The sequence below is a fragment of the Schistocerca piceifrons genome, chromosome 8 (assembly GCF_021461385.2).
Source record: "Schistocerca piceifrons isolate TAMUIC-IGC-003096 chromosome 8, iqSchPice1.1, whole genome shotgun sequence".
Lineage (NCBI taxonomy): Eukaryota > Metazoa > Arthropoda > Insecta > Orthoptera > Acrididae > Schistocerca > Schistocerca piceifrons.
Genome location: NC_060145.1, coordinates 15,519,648 through 15,540,452, shown reverse-complemented (window position 1 = coordinate 15,540,452; position 20,805 = coordinate 15,519,648). Strand labels below are relative to the sequence as shown.

Sequence of the window (20,805 nt, the reverse complement as noted above, 5' to 3'; positions counted from 1 at the left end):
CAGAAACATACAAGTGTAGAATTTACTGTGAAAGTAGTAGATACATATAAGACATAAACAATTATGACGGAGTTACGTTGTTTCTTTTATAACAGTGGTAACAAAATAAAGGCGTTTGCATTTGCTGGATGGAAACTGTTATGAAGGCACTCACTGTACTGTTGTGTTATTGCATTGTTAGTACTTTGTCCAACCTCCGTTCTTCCTGATTACCTCAATGTTTCTCCTCAGCACAGATTTTGTTAGGGATTGTGGTTCTTGCAGAGAAATTGTCACCCACTCTTCTCGCATCGTTTTTTTTCAGCACGAATAGGCCTCAATTAGCCTTCCATTGCGATACAGATGCCTTGCAAGTATTCCCCAAAGGTTTTCCTCGGGGTTGAAATCAGGCCACGTGCGGGCCAGGGCAAGACATCGATATCTTTATCTCGAACAAGTTTTTGGCTGTAGAAGAAACATCCATGCATGCATTATCCTGTTGAAACGTTAGACCTTCATCCCCTAGGTTCTCTTTCATTCTAATCAGTTGTGTGTCTAGCATCTCAGCGTACATGTTAGGGCTCATTCTAGTGTTCAGACAAGCAGTGCGTCGTTTAGCTTTAGAGCAGAAGGCTGCCTAAATCGTAACAGTTCCACCTCCAAATTTTCTGCTCATTCTTATCTGATGCTCCGTTCTCAGATCGTTCCATTAATACTGGATTCCACCTGGCTCATGTAAATTAAACTTTTACTCGTGCCTGAAGACCATTTTATCTCATTTTGAAGTCCACGGCATGTGTTTCAGCAAACTACAGTCTAGTCTCCGTCTGTTTGGAAGTTGGAGCAGGTTTGTGAAATTGCCGGCCGGAGTGGTTCAAATGGCTCTGAGCACTATGGAACTTAACTGCTGAGGTCATCAGTCCCCTAGAACTTAGAACTACTTAAACCTAAGTAACCTAAGGACGTCACACACGTCCATGCAGGATTCGAACCTGCGACCGTAGCGGTCGCTCGGCTCCAGACTGAGCGCCTAGAACCGCGAGACCACCGCGGCCGGCTCTTGTTTATTGATTTTATGTTCCGTGGGCCTCTCGATTAAGTCATCCGAGGTGCAAGGGTGCCTGTGTCCGTTAGACGCTGGAAAAGTCTGCCGAACAGCTTATCAGAGGCCGGCCGCTGTGGCCGAGCGGTTATAGGTGCTTCAGTCTGGAACCGCGCGATCGCTACGGTGGCATGTTCGAATCCTGCCTCGGGCATGGATGTGTGTGATGTCCTTAGGTTAGTTAGGTTTAAGTAGTTCTAAGTTCTAGGGGACTGATGACCTCAGCAGTTAAGTCCTATAGTGCTCAGAGCCATTTGAACCATTTTTGTGACATCGTTTCTTGAATGAAATGTGTTTGTTGTGTAGCTGTTGGCAACTCTACACCAGCAACAAGTTAAGAACAAAAGCGATTTGTGTGGCCCGTGCTTCAAGCAGAAGTAACGGTTTCGAAGCCCCTGATAAATTTCTGCTTTGCCCGCATTTTCTGTCCATACAATGCGCCCAGACAAACGAAATTATCCATGACTGTACTTGAACGGTTGAAAGTCTTGGCAATTTGACGATCAGAGTCCCATTTCCTTGTACGCACCGATTTTTGATTTTTCGTCTAATGACAACTGTTTACCGCGCGGCATTGCCACAGTCGTGGTTTGTGTACACAACGCACACTGTCGCTTGTGGCGTCTCTATCCTACCTGTAGGAAGGGCACGTACGCACACACTAACACTGCCTTTATAACCGAGTTCCACTCTCTACCACCTCAGTCGTTCACGTCTTATGACATACTGCACTACTTACATCAAATGCGATACCATTTGAACTGCATTTGCCGGTATACTGGACCTCACACTGTGACACTAATGCATATACCGTGTGCCCAACTATTCCAACCGACAGTGTTAACTTTCCTACAAATATCCGTGCCTTGATACTTATTTCCACTACTGCAGTACAGTTCACAGTCAATCATTGTTAATGTCAGCGTGAAAATCCATTCTGTCATAAAGCAGTGTGTGCGAAACAATGGTTGGTGGACAATAACATTCTTGAAATGCGCTGCCTGAAGTTCCGACCTTAAGCCAGTCGAACATCTCTGCCATACTTTAGGACGTCCGCTTCACTCGAAACTTCAGCGTCCAGTATCAATATCTCGTCTGGGTGCCTATTCTGTATCTTTCCGCCATTGTGCCGATCGTTTCGGTACTCAAGAGCACCGAACGGTCTAGTACTCGAATTAGAGTCCCATCTCGCTAACCACTTCGCTACGCTAAACATCAGCTATGCACTGCTGAATTCTTTTACTATTGAGAAGGAACGTAGGCTGACTTCGTTGCCAAACGATGCTGCGTAAGTCAGAAGTGCGTAATAGTTTGGAAGGTTTCCAATATCAGGCTTCACATAACTGCTTTCCATTGTTACTTGAAAGTTGTAAATACGTTTCGATAATTACTAACTAAACCATTTGTGGGAAAAAGTACACAAAGTCACTGGTAACGTCAGTTCACACTCATTTAATATACGTAAGCAGAGCCGATGTCTTGCTATTTAATGATCTTTAAACTCTTATTTTCATTAAAATTACACGTATTTTGAGAGAATATTGACAGAAAACGTTTTCTTTTTGGATGTAATCATTCACAGTAACAACCTAACCTGACCATATTTCTAACAAAGTAAAATAGTCTATTATGAACTCACTTTCCAACCGGATACGTCCTCTGGTGATTCTTTAGTAACACAATCACTAAATCCAAAGCTAAAACCGCTAAATATGTTTAAAATAACAAATTATAGGTGTACATAAACCACAGCTCACCGATCGACAGGGCCACACCGAAATCCAAAACCTCTCAGTACAATTGTCGTAAAATCGGTGGGAGGACCGTTTGGTAACAAGTCTCAGAAGCTTACTGAATAGGATATTTCGATAAAGAACCGAAAATGACGTCACTACCGAAACGAACCAACTACACCGATCGATATGAACGATACAGAATAGGGCCCCTGGTTTCGGCTCTTCCTTCACGGACATTCAGACACCTCATTAAAAGTATTCCGAGTAGTGTACAAGTCATTGCAAAGGCGAAGGGTCAACACAGCCACTATTAACGTCCGCTAAAGTCTGGATACTTTTGATCAATTACTGTATGTTTACTGGACTTTTTTTCGATAAAAATTTCCGCCATTTGACTGTTAATTGTTCGAGTATTCTACACAGTCATGATTTCAGCTTTATAGCGATTCTCAAGTGCATCTTAAAATGTTAAAATACGTCTAACCTGTCTGTGACATGCCATCGTCGAAAAGGCGTACTTCTGGTCTTGTTGATCAGTAGTCTTATTACAAGATACGTGTACATGTTTCCATGATCATTGCCATCTCTGAAAATACTCGATACGTTTTTCCAGCACCCTGTACTGTTAAGGACCGACTCGTATCCACACTTGTCCACTCACTCCTTGCCCTCTCTTTCTTTTTCAGAGGAGATAGACTTCTTCGAGATGAGCACCAGCAACAAGTTCGTAGAAATGATAGAGGCCACAACGTACGGGCAGGCTTTCTGCGACCTGTTCCTGATGGACGAGAACGTGCAGCGGCTGTACAGATCCGGGAAGAAGTTCGACGTGGTCGTGCTCGAGGTGGTGATGTCGGAGTGCCTCGTGGGCTACGCGCACCTGTTCAGGGTGCCCGTCGTGGCCATCTGCACCTTCATGGGGCTCGACTGGATGGCCCACATGGTGGGGAACCCCATGCCGTACGCGTACGTGCCTTCCCCGTTCCTCGGCTACAGCACGCCCATGAATTTTCTCGAGCGGGTGGACAACACATTTTACTCGCTGACCTTCAATTTGATTCGCAACTTCTACTACATGCCGAAAGTGGACGCCCTCTTCCGGACCCACATGAACGACAGCACGCTGCCCAGCCTGTCGGAGGTCGAGAGGCGTACGTCGCTGCTGCTGGTCAACTACCACTTCTCGCACGGGTGTCCGAGGCCCCTAGTGCCCGCCATGAAGGAAGTCGGCGGTCTGCACGTCAGGGAACCCAAGAAGCTGCCACAGGTAAGCAAATGGGTTGTCCCCAAGTACTCATCCTGAGGTTGAAGCTCTTTTTTCCATGTTTACTTCAATAATACGTATGTTTTTGGATGGGGTCCAACTTTAGCAAAACACAATTTTGTTTTTTATCCCACACAAGTTTCACTGCAGGTGCAGCGTCATCAGTGGGCTTTAATTTTATGGCTGTTAAACATAAAGGCTGTTCTTTACTATTTGTACACGTGTAAATACACTACTGGCCATTAAAATTGCTACACCAAGAACAAATGCAGATGATAAACGGGTATCCATTGGACAAATGTATTATACTAGAACTGACATGTGATTACATTTTCACGCAATTTGGGTGCATAGATCATGAGAAATCAGTACCCAGAACAACCACCTCTGGCCGTAATAACGGCCTTGATACGCCTGGGCATTGAGTCAAACACAGCTTGGATGGCGTGTACAAGTACAGGTGCCCATGCAGCTTCAAGACGATACCACAGTTCATCAAGAGTAGTGACTGGCGTATTGTGACGAACCAGTTGTTCGGCCACCATTGACCAGACGTTTTCAATTGGTGAGAGATCTGGAGAATGTGCTGGCCTGGGCAGCAGTCCAACATTTTCTGTATCCAGAAAGACCCGTACAGGACTTGCAACATGCGGTCGTGCATTATCCTGCTGAAATATAGGGTTTCGCAGGGATCGAATGAAGGGTAGAGCCACGGGTCGTAACACATCTCAAATGTAACGTCCACTGTTCAGAGTGCCGTCAATGCGAACAAGAGGTGACCGAGACGTGTAACCAATGACACCCCATACCATCAGGCCGGGTGATACGCCAGTATGGCGATGACGAATACACGCTTCCAATGTGCGTTCAGCGCGGTGTCGCCAAACACGGAAGCGACCATCACGATGCTGTAAACAGAACCTTGATTCATCCGAAAGAAATGACGTTTTGCGATTCGTGCACCCAGGTGCGTCGTCCAGTACACCATCGCAGGCGCTCCTGTCTGTGATGCAGCGTCAAGGGTAACCGCAGCCACGGACTCCGAGCTGATAGTCCATGCTACTGCAAACGTCGTCGAACTGTTCGTGCAGATGGTTGTTGTCTTGCAAACGTCCCCATCTGTTGACTCAGGGATCGAGACGTCGCTGCACGATCCGTTACAGCCAAGCGGATAAGATGCCTGTCATCTCGACTGCTAGTGATACGAGGCCGTTGGGATGCAGCACGGCGTTCCGTATTACCCTCCTTAACCTACCGATTCCATATTCTGCTAACAGTCGCTGGATCTCGACCGACGCGAGCAGCAATGTCGCGATACGATAAACCGCAATCGTGATAGGCTACAATCCGACCTTTATCAAAGTCGGAAACGTGACGATACGCATTTCTCCTCCTTACACGAAGCATCACAACAACGTTTAACCAGGCAACGCCGGTCATCTGCTGTTTGTGTATGAGAAATCGGTTGGAAACTTTCCTGGTGTGAGCACGTTGTAGGTGTCGCCACCGGCGCCAACCTTTTGTGAATGCTCTGAAAAGCTAATCATTTGCATATCACAGCATCTTATTCCTGTCGGTTAATTTTCGCGTCTGTAGCACGTCATCTTCGCGGTGTAGCAATTTTAATGGCCAGTAGTGTACATTGTCCCATGACAGAACGCGCTATGAACCAACGACAGACCCATTCATTACTCAGTGCTGTTCAGAAACGTACACTGCAGTACGATAGAGCAGAACCGGTCGAGTTTCGCAGAACTCACTGACATGCACCTTGTGTGTGGGGAAGTACGTTGCAGTGTCCTCGCTGCTGAAAGGCTGTACAGGGAACGATTTCCTAACAGGCATCATCAGTTACAATGAGTGTTTATTTCTCTCGATCTACGAATGCGGGAGACTGGTTCTTTAGAACTAAAGACACGAGGGACCTGGCAGCATAAGGACCACTCACACACCCGACTGCGGAGAGGAGGTGCTGGAACGTGTTGCAGCGGACCCCACTACAAGTAGTCGTACTGCACGTGAGATGGGCGGCGGGAACGACAGTTACACCCGCATCCCCCACAACAAGTCCATGCAGGGCTTGTGATTGTCTTTGTACCAAGTGTAGCGTTGTGTCAGTGGTTGCTCCAATAATGGATTGATCGACCAGATTTCCACCAGATCGTGCTGTTTGGTGACGACGCCTCATTTGATAGTGAAGAAATTCTGGTCGTATGTAAAGTACACAAGCGGCAAGACGCAGTCAATACCTTCGCTGCGCAGTGCCGATGGTACTGTTACCGACGACTGTGCCGCTAAAGCGGAGTTATTGAACGCGGTTTTCCGAAATTCCTTCACCAGGGAAGACGAATGGAATATTCCAGAATTTGGAACACGAACAGCTGCTAGCATGAGTTTCTTAGAAGTAGGTACCTTAGGGGTTGCGAAGCAACTCAAATTGCTTGATACGGGCAAGTCTTCAGGTCCAGATTGTATACCGGTTAGATTCCTTTCAGATTACGGTGATACAATAGCTCCCTACCTAGCAATCATACACAACCGCTCGCTCACCGATAGATCTGTACCTACAGATTGGAAAATTGCGCAGGTCGCACCAGTGTTTAAGAAGGGTAGTAGGAGTAATCCATCGAACTACAGACCCATATCATTAACGTCGGTCTGCAGTAGGGTCTTGGAGCATATACCGTATGAATCACCTCGAAGAGAACGATCTATTGATACGTAACCAGCACGGTTTCAGAAAACATCGTTCTTGTACAACGCAGTTAGCTCTTTATTCGCACGAAGTAATGGCCGCTATCGACAGGGGATCTCAAGTTGATTCCGTGTTTCTAGATTTCCGGAAAGCTTTTGACACCGTTCCTCACAAGCGACTTCTAATCAAGCTGCGAGCCTATGGGGTATCGTCTCAGTTGTGCGACTGTAATCGTGATTTCCTGTCAGGAAGGTCGCAGTTCGTAGTAATAGAAGGCAAATCGTCGAGTAAAACTGAAGTGATACCAGGCGTTCCCCAGGGAAGCGTCCTGCGACCTCTGCTGTTCCTGATCTATATAAATGACCTGGGTGACAATCTGACCAGTTCTCTTAGGTTGTTCACAGATTATGCTGTAATTTACCATCTAGTAAGGTCATCCGAAGGCCAGTATCAGTTGTAAAGCGATTTAGATTGATGTATGGTGTGGCAGGTGGCAGTTGACGCTAAATAACCAAAAGTGTGAGGTGATCCATATGAGTTCCAAAAGAAATACGTTGGAATTCGATTACTTGATAAATAGTACAATTCTGAAGGCTGTCAATTCAGCTAAGTACCTGGGTGTTAAAATTACGAACAACTTCAGTTGGAAAGACCACATAGATAATATTGTGGCGAAGGCGAGCCAAAGGTCGCGTTTCATTGGCAGGACACTTAGAAGATGCAACAAGAGACAGCTTACACTACACTCGTTCGCCCTCTGTTAGAATATTGCTGCGCGGTGTGGGATCCTTACCAGGTGGGATTGACGGAGGACATCGAAAGGGTGCAAAAAAGGGCAGCTCGTTTTGTATTATCACGTAATAGGGGAGAGAGTGTGGCAGATATGATACGCAATTTGGGATGGAAGTCATTAAAGCAAAGACGTGTTTCGTCGCGGCGAGATCTGTTTACGAAATTTCAGTCACCAACTTTCTCTTCCGAATGCGAAAATATTTTGTTGAGTCCAACTTACATAGGTAGGAATGATCATCAAAATAAAATAAGAGAAATCAGAGCTCCAACAGAAAGGTTTAGGTGTTCGTTTTTCCCGCGCGCTGTTCGGGAGTGGAATGGTAGAGAGATAGTATGATTGTTGTTCGATGAATCCTCTCCCAAGTACTTAAATGTGAATTGCACGGTAATCATGTAGATGTAGATGTTATTTCGAACAGCAGGAATAGCCACCTCTGGGATGAGGAAAAAGCTCACGCTGTAGCAGAGTTATTCCATCAAGTACGTTTTGCTGTCTGGGCCGGCATTGTAGGCGACGATCTCATTGTACCTCATCTTGTACATGAGCGTCTCAATGGCCACCTGTACTTGAGGTTCGTTGTTGGAGAACGTACCCTTGGCTGTTCGCGAGAGGATGTGGATACAACATGAGTGCGCACCGCCTCACTTCAGTGTGAATCAACGCAGCGATCTCGATGCTGTATTTCCTGGTCGCTGGATTCGAAGTAGAGGTCCTATTCCACGGCCTTAGAGGTCAGCTGACCTGAATCCCTTTGATTATTTCCTATGCAGATATCTAAAGTCACTTGTGTATGAGACCCCAACGGAAACGGCGGGCCGGCCGGTGTGGCCGTGCGGTTCTAAGCGCTTCAGTTCGGAACCGCGTGACCTCTACGGTCGCAGGTTCGAATCCTGCCTCGGGCTTGGATGTGTGTGATGTCCTTATGTTAGTTAGGTTTAAGTAGTTCTAAGTTCTAGGGGACTGATGACAGAAGTTAAGTCCCATAGTGCTCAGAGCCATTTGAACCATTTGGATACGGCGGTGGATTTAGTTACCAGAATTGTAGCTGCCTGCGATGTGATTCGAAACATGTCAGCAATATTTTTCAAGGTGGGTCGGAATCTTTTTCGCCGATGTCAAGCTTGCACTGAGGTCAGTTTCAGCACATTGTGTAAGATACAGTACAAATGGTCCATTCATTGTGTCGGTGTTGGTATTTGCAGTTAACTGTAATTAACGTAAATAAAAGAGTACACAGTAATGTGATTTTATGCCTATTATCTCCTTAAGCTTGCTTCTCCGATCACAGTTCCCTATCTCAAATTGTTCACTGGAGCATGCTCTATGTCCTGTTAAATTTCTGAACGCTCTTACAAAAACACCATGTACATCCTTCTCCATCATCTCTGAAAGTTTGCAACGTATCATGAAACCACCCTGTTTAAAAAGCTGCTTGGCGTGTTTCAACATAAAGTTTTGATATACAGCAACATCAATTTCCTTTCGCCACTTTAAGCAGTATACAGGGTGCTACAAACAGGTACGGCCAAACTTTCAGGAAACATTCCTCACACACAAATAAAGAAAAGATGTTATGTGGACATGTATCCGGAAACGCTTAATTTCCATGTTACAGCTCATTTTAGTTCCGTCAGTATGTACTGTACTTCCTCGATTCACCGCCAGTTGGCCCAACTGAGGGAAGGTAATGTTGACTTCGGTGCTTGTGTTGACATGCGACTCATTGCTCTACAGTACTAGCATCAAGAACATCAATACGTAGCATCAACAGGTTAGTGTTCATCACGAACGTGGTTTTACAGTCAGTGCAATGTTTACAAATGCGGAGTTGGCAGATGCACATTTGATGTATGGATTAGCACGGGGAAATAGCCGTGGCGCGATACGTTTGTATCGAGACAGATTTCCAGAACGAAGGTGTCCCGACAGGAAAACGTTCGAAGCAATTGATCGGCGTCTTAGGGAGAACTGAACATTCCAGCCTATGACTCGCGACTGGGGAAAACCTAGAACGACGAGGGCACCTGCAATGGACGAGGCAATTCTTCGTGCAGTTGACGATAACCCTAATGTCAAGGTAACGTTGACCACGTCACTGTATGGAGAGTGCTACGGGAGAACCAGTTGTTTCCGTACCATGTACAGCGTGTGCAGGCACTATCAGCAGCTGACTGGCCTCCACGGGTACACTTCTGCGAATGGTTCATCCAACAATGTGTCAGTCCTCATTTCAGTGCAAATGTTCTCTTTACGGATGAGGCTTCATTCCAACGTGATCAATTTGTAAATTTTCACAATCAACATGTGTGGGCTGACGAGAATCCGCACGCAGTTGTGCAATCACGTCATCAACACAGATTGTCTGTGAACGTTTGGGCAGGCATTGTTGGTGAAGTCTTGATTGGGCCCCACGTTCTTCAACCTACACTCAATGGAGCACGTTATCATGATTTCATACGGGATACTCTACCTGTGTTGCTGGAACATGTGCCTTTACAAGTACGACACAACATGTGGTTCATGCACGATGGAGCTCCTGCACATTTCAGTCGAAGTGTTCGTACGCTTCTCAACAACAGATTCGGTGACCGATGGATTGGTAGAGGCGGACCAATTCCATGGCCTCCACGCTCTCCTGACCTCAACCCTCTTGACTTTCATTTATGGGGGCATTTGAAAGCTCTTCTCTACGCAACCCCGGTACCAAATGTAGAGACTCTTCGTGCTCATATTGTGGACGACTGTGATACAATACGCCATGCATGTATCCTCGCTAACGGAGGACATTTTGAACATTTCCTGTAACAAAGTGTTTGAAGTCACGCTGGTACGTTCTGTTGCTGTGTGTTTCCATTCCATGATTAATGTGATTTGAAGAGAAGTAATAAAATGAGCTCTAACATGGAAAGTAAGCGTTTCCGGACACATGTCCACATAACATATTTTGTTTCTTTGTGTGTGAGGAATGTTTCCTGAAAGTTTGGCCGTACCTTTTTGTAACACCCTTATAGACGTGTGACGAGGGCCCCCCGTCGGGTGGACCGTTCGCCTGGTCGAAGTCTTTCGATTTGACGCCACTTCGGCGACTTGCGCGTCGATGGGGATGAAATGATGATGATTAGGACAACACAACACCCACTCACTGAGCGGAGAAAATCTCCGACCGAGTCGGGAATCGAACCCGGGCCCTTTGGATTGACATTCTGTCGCGCTGACCACTCAGCTACCGGGGGCGGACACTTTACGCAGTACTAACGTATCAATACACTATAGGGCGAACATACAAAGGAAAAAAGGAATGTTTGTGATGCCAGTAAGTTTATTTAATTTTAATGTTTCCGTACAAAATGGAACCCTTAAAAGGACGCCTTGTTGTCCGTCTCTCTGACCGTTCCTCTGTCCGGCTGTTGAAAACCCTTTCTCTCAGGAACACGTAGGCGTATCAAGCTGAAATTTTGTCACATACTAAGGTGCCTGTTGAGACCCCTTGTTCTAAGGAACGGTAAACGTATCAAGCTAAAATTTGTGTCACACACTTACGTCAATGCTCTCTTGGCAGAGTAGAAAATGTAAGCTTTTAAGTCAGTGGAGTCGACTGATACGGACATTTGCGTCGCATATTCTGACACTGGTGTACTCGTCATCGATATCTACGGGATATTTCGCGTTGGTATAGAATCATGAAATTTGACAAGAAGCAAGATTTCACTGTGAGGATAAAAGGAAAAGCTGTCAATTGGTAATCTGTAATTTTGTTACACAAAAAGGAATGCTTGTCATTCCCAGAATGGATAAACTGTCTATACAGGGTGTTATCGTAAGAGGGTGCAAAAATTTAACAGGCTCTTTATTGTGAATAGCAGAGTAATCACGTAGATGTAGGTATAGAAGAGCAGAACATAGGTGATGCTCCACTGAACAAACTGAGGTAGATCGGAGATGCCAGCTTAAGGAGATAATAGGAATAAAATAACTTTACTGCGTCCTTTTTTATTTACATTAATTACAATTAACTGCAAATACCGTCGTAGGCACAATGTACGTACCAGTTGTGCTGTATCTTAAAAACTGTGCTGAAACTAACGGCCATCAACCTGAATGCGAGCATGACATCGGCAGACAATATTCTAACGCACGCTGACAAATATGCCTGGTGTGTTCCAAATCACGCCGGCCTGCGTGGCCGAGCGGTTCTAGGCGCTACAGTCTGGAACCACGCGACCGCTACGATCGCAGGTTCGAATACTGCCTCGGGCATCGGTGTGTGTGATGTCCTTAGGTTGGTTAGGTTTAAGTAGTTCCAAGTTCTAGGGGACTGATGACCTCAGAATTTAAGTCCCACAGTGCTCGTAGCCATTCTTTTGTTCCGAATCACATCACAGGCAGCTACACTTCTGGCAACTAATTTCATCTCCGTATCCACTGGGGTCTCATACACACAAGTGACATTAGATATCCCCATAGGAAATAATCAACGGGATTGAGGTCAAGTGACGTCGCAGGCCGTGAAATAGGATCTCCCTTTCCAAACCAGCGACCAGGAAATACTTCTTAGCAATCACGCTCGTCCTTCTCGTTTCCTTGAAGAAATAAACAATGAGCATGTAAGTAAACAGCACAGTACGTGTAAACTTGTGCGCATGTTATTTGTAAATAAGCTGGAAAACAGTAATGCTAGGCAAAGCGGTAGAGAAGTTTACTTCCATATCTCCTTAAGGTGGCTTCTGCAACCCCAGGTTCACTACCTCAAACTGTTCAGTGGAGCATTTTCTGTGTCCTGTAACATTTTTGCACGGTCTTACGGAAACACCTTTTATACACACAATTATGTTTGCACGGAACTCTCGATGCGTGAGTCCTACTCGCGCCTGACCAGCTTTTGTAAGCAATTTTCAGTCAGTTGACCACTTCCGGAACCATTGTTTGAAGCCTGCTGATATTCGATGCAGTTTTTTGTTTTGAGACGCACAACGCTATGTGTAAATGACGAAATTTAGTGAAAGAAACAAAAGAAGTTAGCCGAAAACTTTGACAGACACACAGACACACACACACACACACACACACACACACAGACGTACATACATACGAAGGTGAATCAGAAAGTCTTCGCCCCTACTTTTTAGCCAAACTACGGCTGTAAATGCAAAGTCAACACATCCACTCCCTGTGGCGGACCTCTCTCGGACCGATTAGTTGCCGGTAGCTCCGCGGCACGGCGCTGGCGTCTGCTGCGTCGGCTGTTGAAGATGGCAGTTGTGCTCGACATGTCAACGGCGTACGAACAACTCAGTGTCATTCGTTTTCTGAGGTGCAAGGGACGAACGCCCATCTAAATTATCGAAATCTGCAGAGAAATGCAGTCAACCTAGGGGGAAAAGTTTCTCACTCTGAGAGTTGTGAGGTGGATGTGTTGTGAATTAGCAAGAGGCCCTGAAGGCCTACGTGACAATGAGCATTTGGGGAACCCACGTACGTCACTGAATGCCGGCAACATTTCGTGGTGGATGCAACAACGAAAGTGGATCTGCGTACGGACCTCAAGGCAGTTTCCATGTTTCCATTGCGCTGAAGAAAATAATTTCCTGGCAGAAAAGTGATTCACTTGAAATGATGGGGCCAATACAGCAGTCCGACTGTAGTTCCACAGACAGCTGGACTAATGCTACCAGAGCGGCATCTCAGGTTTAGTACCGCGATGGGACGAAAATCTAAAGCAGTGTCGGGGCTAAGTGGAAAAAAAGCGTAACGTCCGTACAATAGTCCATATATTTGTAATTACTTGTATGCACCATATTTCAGCTAATAAAAAATAGGGGCAAATACTTTCTGATTCTCCCTTATAGCTTCCCTTGCACTTACATGTCTAAAAGCATGTTTGTATAAAGTAGTATTTATAGAAATAATTACCTATGTAAGAAACAATAAGTCAGATAATCATTGTTAGAAAAAAAGAGAGAAAAGGGAAAACCAATCACTCTGATGAACATTTTGTCCCCACAGTTTAGTAGTAAGCTTGACGAAACACACAATCTCAAATTATTTTCCAAACAGGTCACCCGCATTGTTCCAGTTCATCCAAAACGGTGTAGGAGTAGTGAAACGATCTATAAAGAGATTCCCAGAGCAGAATAACTTTTCTTAGGTTAATTTGTTGAGTTCTCAGACACATACGATGTTGTAAGGTAACTACTCTTTTGTGCCACGTTCTGAGTACATGGAAGTATGTCATCAAAAAAATTCCCAGTGTAAGTGCCCACTTTTGCATGATGTTTTAACCCAAGAAGTGATTTTCAAAGCAATCTGATTATACTTCAAAAAACGTCTTCAAGAACGGTTCATGCTTACTTCGCGCAGCTGGAAGAACTGACGGCATAAATGAATACTGAAGTGAATTTTATGATCGCAGACACACTGCACAAAAAAGAAGTATCACTTTTACGATAACCCGTAACTGTTTTTCGTTGCGATGCGTAAGCTGGATATTTAGCGCAAAGTTGCATGGTACCTACCTCCGCTATGGTGCAAAAGCATGGCGCCCTGCGACACGTCACCCTAGGACTCGGTGGTGCTTCAGACAGCAGGAGAAAAGGCCAGAGCTGAGAGGTCATGTGAGCTGTGACGTGGGTTAATGACATCATATTGGCACCACATATCGCCAACATTTCGCCCAACGGGATCTTGGATGTGCCACAACCCCTCTTGCCCCATTCCACCCCTTCTTTTGACGCCTTTGTCTCTGCGATGGAGGTCAGAAGCCAGCCTTGAAATGATGCGTTTTCTTATGGGATGGCCGAGAAAAACATTTCAGACTCATCGCGCTTCAGAATCGACACAAAAAGCCTGGGGGATGACATGGAGAGTGTTAATGAAACCACCCTTTCTCTTGGGATGTTGATTTCCTCACATTTTGCAGTCCAAAGCGACAGTTCGCAGTGCGAAGAGCCACAAGGCGACGTACTTGATAACGCTCGACGCTGCTGCCACACCTGGGCGCTTCCACCCTACTCTGTAATGGGGCTGCAACCACACTGAGAATGATTTGACACCTTTGGAGTGTAATGCAACAGTAATTTTTGCTCCGGTGTAGTGTGTGGAACCATTAGAGACAGTTCAAAACCATTCGACGAAATTTGAAAGTGACAGGAACCAGTGAAGGGTGTTTATGCTTTTTCAGTTCACCTATTTCAAGCTGCCCTGTGGTGTGATCGCGGACAGGTGCAACACTCACATGTGTGTGAATAAAACGGCGAAAGGTCCCTCTAAGATCGCCCGTTTTGGCAATATCCTCTGTGCCACCCTTGCATCTTTGTTGGGCACATTGAAAATGTAGGAGTCAGAGACTTAGACACCCATCCAGTTGAATGGCGCCTCCAGCGCCTGAGGGCAGGCAACCCCTTGGACACCACATGTCTGGAGGGTTCATTCCCACACATTTTGTGGTCCAAAACTACAGTTCGCAATGTGATGAGCAACAGGACGATGTTCTCCACAACCTTTGACATTGATGACATCCCTCAGTCAATCCAACCCTTGTCTAAGGACATCGAAGACCTGCAACCCCACTGAACGTATAATACACCTATGTAATAAATCTCAACAACAATTTTTGCTCTGGTATACAGACTACTATGGACTGTTCAAAACCATTAGGTGAAATTTCAGCGTGTCAGGAACCAGCAAAGGGTGTTTATATCTTTTCAGCACTCCTGTTTCGCACCGCCTTTCATGATCATGGGGAGGTGCAACATTGACACATACCTAATTGTAAAATGTAAAGGGTTCCTCAAAGTCCCCCAATTTGACAACATTCTTAGGGCCACCTGTGCACCTTTGTTGAACACTTTTAAGATGTACTACATCTGAACACAGACACCCACTCACTGATCACTAGGCGCTGGTGTGACAGGCAACCATTTCGACACTCCTGAGCTGAGTGGCACCATATTGATCAACTAGCGCCTGCTTGCCACATGCTAAATATCAGGGCGTGTCGAAACTGTCTGCCACTGCAATGCAGAAGTTCAATATTTGGCCTAGTCAAGGCCTTTTGAAAAAATTACCCCTTAATAGTGATATGTGGTGTAGAAGCATGTGCTTGGGAGTTACTCTTGTGAAACGTAATATATGCGGCTGTTACATTATATAGGTCTTCAGTGGCTAACTGTGAAACTGTCATGAAACATTTTGATGAGTTATTGTGTCTGTGACCGACGTAAGGAAGGGTGTATTTATTTGTGGTAATTTTAATGTAAATTTCTTGAAGCAAACTTACAGGAAGAGTAATCTAGAAGTGCTTTTAGCCACTTATAGTTTGGTGTCAATTATAAATTTCCCTATAAACAGAAGGTAAACAGGTATATGGTGGTAAATGGGTTGTCAGATCATAGTGCACAGATAGTTACATTATATATCTTAGGTCCATGTACAGTTTGGAACACTCTAAGAACACAGTGAGGCTGATTAATACCAAACCTTGGATCTCTTCAAAAATGGCTCTCAGCACTATGGGAGTTACTTCTGAGGTCATCAGTCCCCTAGAACTTAGAATTACTTAAACCTAACTAACCTAGGGACATCACACACATCCATTCCCGAGGCAGGTTTCGAACCTGCGACCGTAGCAGTCATGTGGTTCCGGAGTGAAGCGCCTAGAACCACACGGCCACTTCGGCCGGCAGGACTCTGACACTACGTGTGCTGTGACCGCGAGCGTACTGCTCCTGTTCGACATGTTCCTTTGCCTCTGATAATGTACTCTTAGCGCTGTTCGTGCAACTTTTTAGTAATGTTCTTCCTTTTACACGAATACCACAAATCCAAATTGTGAACAGCGGGGCTAGTTGGTCCCACTTTGTTCTTCTCGTCAACGGATGGCAGCACCGCGTCTGGCAGAATCTCTTCACAATAAAAAAAAGCGACGTGCGCAAAATAGCCAGAATAAGCAACGACTCAGAAATTTTAAGAAAATATGTGAAAAATGCTTGAGTGCTCACATTTTGTCAGAAACTGGCAAATCAGGTACAAAAATAAGATCGTTATGGTATACTGTTAAATGAGAGATGGGAAAGAAGCTACAGAAGATGATATTATTTCTGTTAAAGAGGATGGGAGCATTGCAAAAGGAATTTCATGTGTAACAGGCATTTTTTATTATTACTTTTTAAAAATAAGTGAAAACTGGCTTCAAGTTGTTCAGAAGAGAAAGCAAAACATTACAGTAAAGAATAAATACAAAAGATTTTACTGAATTAAAGATGAATATCACATCCCCTTCTGAAGTAAGAAAGAGGATCATGACGCTAAAAAGTAAAAGTTCATGTGGGTTTGATAAAATCTCCAATGAAGCACTAAAATGTTGTGGACCTAAAATGTGTAATGTTCTTAGTTACTTATGTAATTCATTATTAACTCAGCGTGTTTTCCCAGAAAGATTGGCATATGCATTTTCAGGCCTCTGAGCTCAGACGTCAACAACTATGCTCCATTGTCCCTCCTTACATGATTTCCTAAAACTTTTCGAAAAGTATTGTACTGTTTAGTAATGGGACACTTAGCAAATCATAGCTAGGATTTCAAAAGGATCCTTCTACTATGTCAGCTACTTACACATTTACTGAGACCATAGTAGAGTCTCTGAATGATAAAATGTCACCAACTGAGATCCTTTGTGACTTACCGAAGACATTTCATAGTGTCAGTCACATTAATTTATTATAGAAGTTAACTTTTTATGGAATACGCACTTTAGTAAATGTCGGGCTTAGACCTTATTTCAGAAACAGAATACACAAAGTTACTTTAGGCTATTTGAGTAATACAAGGAAGAACGCTACATCACAAATTACTATGGAAATCCCATCATGGCCTCTACTGTTCTTGCTTGATGTTAAAAATGAGTCATTTTATTTAAATCAGGAGGCAGAATTAGTCCTGTTAACTGATGATAAAACCATTATTGTGAAGTTGAGCGAAGAAGGATCAACAGATGAAATAGTAAGTGATGTTTTTTGAAAGTCAATGAACGGTTTTGAACAAATGGGCTGGCTTTAAACTTTGAAAAACCGCAGCTCAGATTCTTACTGTCAAAAGTACCCCACCTTCTATTTACCTAGCACAGCAACAATAAATAATAGAGTAGTAAATAGTAAGTTTTTAGATGTGCATGTTGATTGAAACTTAAAGTGTAAAACCCATACAAAGGTAACAACAATTTTTAGGTCTGGTTACTTTTGCCATATGAATAATTATCATCTTTGGAGATATAGAAGTCAAGAATTTAGCATATTTCGCATATTTTCATTCTTTGATATCCTATGGCATAATATTGTGGGGTATCTCCTCGCGTAAGCAAAAAGTATTCATTGCACAAAAGAAAGTAAATAGTCATGTGTGGAGTTCACACACATACAACTTAAAGATATCTCTTTTAGCAGCTGGGAATATGAACCACAGCTTCACAGCAGATTTTATCATTTACGAAATTTGTTAACAACAATCCATCTAAATTTGAGAACAATGGAGATATTTACAAGTGAAACACTAGAAGGAAAAATGATCTACATTTTCCTTTAATGAATCTAACTGTGGCACAGATGTCGGTGAAATATGCAGCTATGAAACTCTATGCCCGTCTACTAATGGAAACAGAACGTCTGGCAGATAGCAAAAAAGTTTTAAAATGTAGAGTAAAGAGCTTTCTCCTTAACAACTTGTTCTGCACCCCAGAGTAATTCTTTTGTAGATATGATTAATTAGTTTTCAAAACAGTGGAAATGCCCAGTTTGCAGCCATATAAATATTATTTTTTTATTGCGTTGTATACCAGTTTTCGATGTTTGTTCTGTTCATACGTTCCACTCATAAAGTTTATCGTGAATTTGATCTATGGAACACGTAACTAACTAACTAACGACCCAGAAACGTAGACAGGCAAACGAATGGCTCAAATGGCTCTGAGCACTATGTGACTTAACTTCTGAGGTCATCAGTCGCCTAGAACGTAAAACTAATTAAACCTAACTAACCTAAGGACATCACACACATCCATGCCCGAGGCAGGATTTGGACCTGCGACCGTAGCGGTCACTCGGTTCCAGACTGTAGCGCCTAGAACCGCACGGCCACTCTGGCCGGCGTAGACAGGCACAGATTAGCAAGCTTTGTATGGTTCAAACGGACACACGAGAGCAAGTGGCCATGCTGGCTTACCATGGGCCCCTGCTTCTACTCGCCAAAGCAGAGACATATCTTCTCAGCCAGTCAAAGACTACAATATACTAAGTAATTGATCACTTGGTACAGAATATCTTTGAAATATGCTCACACTGCAGAAAACGCGGAAGAAAGGATAGTTTTGAAAGTTGACATTGTGACAACCAACTTTCAGTGTGAAATAAAATAATAATCAATACAGTTCAGTCTGAGAACTTCAGTATGTCAGACAGCATGCAGGTGCAGTTGTACATCCCTTAAAAGCATCAGGAACGAAGGAAAGTGTTAATACTCACAATGTCATCGGCCAACACAAATCATTCATAAATTTCAGCACTGTTCCTCTGTTAAAATCTAAAACGAGCTGTTATAAAACGTATTGTGCCGATAACTGTAATTTTGCCATATTGCAATCAAAATGCATCGCTGTGTCTAAGAGTTGCTCATTTGCTGTTGATCAGTGTCCTATACCAGAATCTGGCAGACTACTTTCCTCCATCAACCATGGTTTCGAGGCAGTTTGCCCATTCCTAAATGACTTCTCTGGTCTACATCAAGGCAATAACAAAGTAGTCCCACAAGGTTCAGTTTTAGGTCCACTCCTATTCCTTATATATGTGAATGACCATCCACTTAACATTGAAGAAGAACAATTGGTATTTTTTGTGGGCAATACTAGTGTTATAATAAATACAATTAGGGAGAAAGCAAGAGAAGATTTCGCAAATATTTTCCAAAGAATTACACTCCTGGAAATGGAAAAAAGAACACATTGACACCGGTGTGTCAGACCCACCATACTTGCTCCGGACACTGCGAGAGGGCTGTACAAGCAATGATCACACGCACGGCACAGCGGACACACCAGGAACTGCGGTGTTGGCCGTCGAATGGCGCTAGCTGCGCAGCATTTGTGCACCGCCGCCGTCAGTGTCAGCCAGTTTGCCGTGGCATACGGAGCTCCATCGCAGTCTTTAACACTGGTAGCATGCCGCGACAGCGTGGACGTGAACCGTATGTGCAGTTGACGGACTTTGAGCGAGGGCGTATAGTGGGCATGCGGGAGGCCGGGTGGACGTACCGCCGAATTGCTCAACACGTGGGGCGTGAGGTCTCCACAGTACATCGATGTTGTCGCCAGTGGTCGGCGGAAGGTGCACGTGGCCGTCGACCTGGGACCGGACCGCAGCGACGCACGGATGCACGCCAAGAGCGTAGGATCCTACGCAGTGCCGTAGGGGACCGCACCGCCACTTCCCAGCAAATTAGGGACACTGTTGCTCCTGGGGTATCGGCGAGGACCATTCGCAACCGTCTCCATGAAGCTGGGCTACGGTCCCGCACACCGTTAGGCCGTCTTCCGCTCACGCCCCAACATCGTGCAGCCCGCCTCCAGTGGTGTCGCGACAGGCGTGAATGGAGGGACGAATGGAGACGTGTCGTCTTCAGCGATGAGAGTCGCTTCTGCCTTGGTGCCAATGATGGTCGTATGCGTGTTTGGCGCCGTGCAGGTGAGCGCCACAATCAGGACTGCATACGACCGAGGCACACAGGGCCAACACTCGGCATCATGGTGTGGGGAGCGATGTCCTACACTGGCCGTACACCACTGGTGATCGTCGAGGGGACACTGAATAGTGCACGGTACATCCAAACCGTCATCGAACCCATCGTTCTACCATTCCTAGACCGGCAAGGGAACTTGCTGTTCCAACAGGACAATGCACGTCCGCATGTATCCCGTGCCACCCAACGTGCTCTAGAAGGTGTAAGTCAACTACCCTGGCCAGCAAGATCTCCGGATCTGTCCCCCATTGAGCATGTTTGGGACTGGATGAAGCGTCGTCTCACGCGGTCTGCACGTCCAGCACGAACGCTGGTCCAACTGAGGCCCCAGGTGGAAATGGCATGGCAAGCCGTTCCACAGGACTACATCCAGCATCTCTACGATCGTCTCCATGGGAGAACAGCAGCCTGCATTGCTGCGAAATGTGGACATACACTGTACTAGTGCCGACATTG

General features: G+C 45.0%; 1 protein-coding gene across 1 annotated transcript in view; it reads left to right on the top strand.

Moving 5' to 3' along the window:
• Positions 1–20,805, top strand: part of LOC124711694 (UDP-glycosyltransferase UGT5-like) — a 137,875-nt gene that overhangs the window by 92,907 nt on the left and 24,163 nt on the right. The window contains exon 3 of the mRNA XM_047241893.1: positions 3,504–4,084. Within this exon, the coding sequence (XP_047097849.1) occupies positions 3,504–4,084 (581 nt within the window). The remainder of the gene's footprint in view (positions 1–3,503; positions 4,085–20,805) is intronic.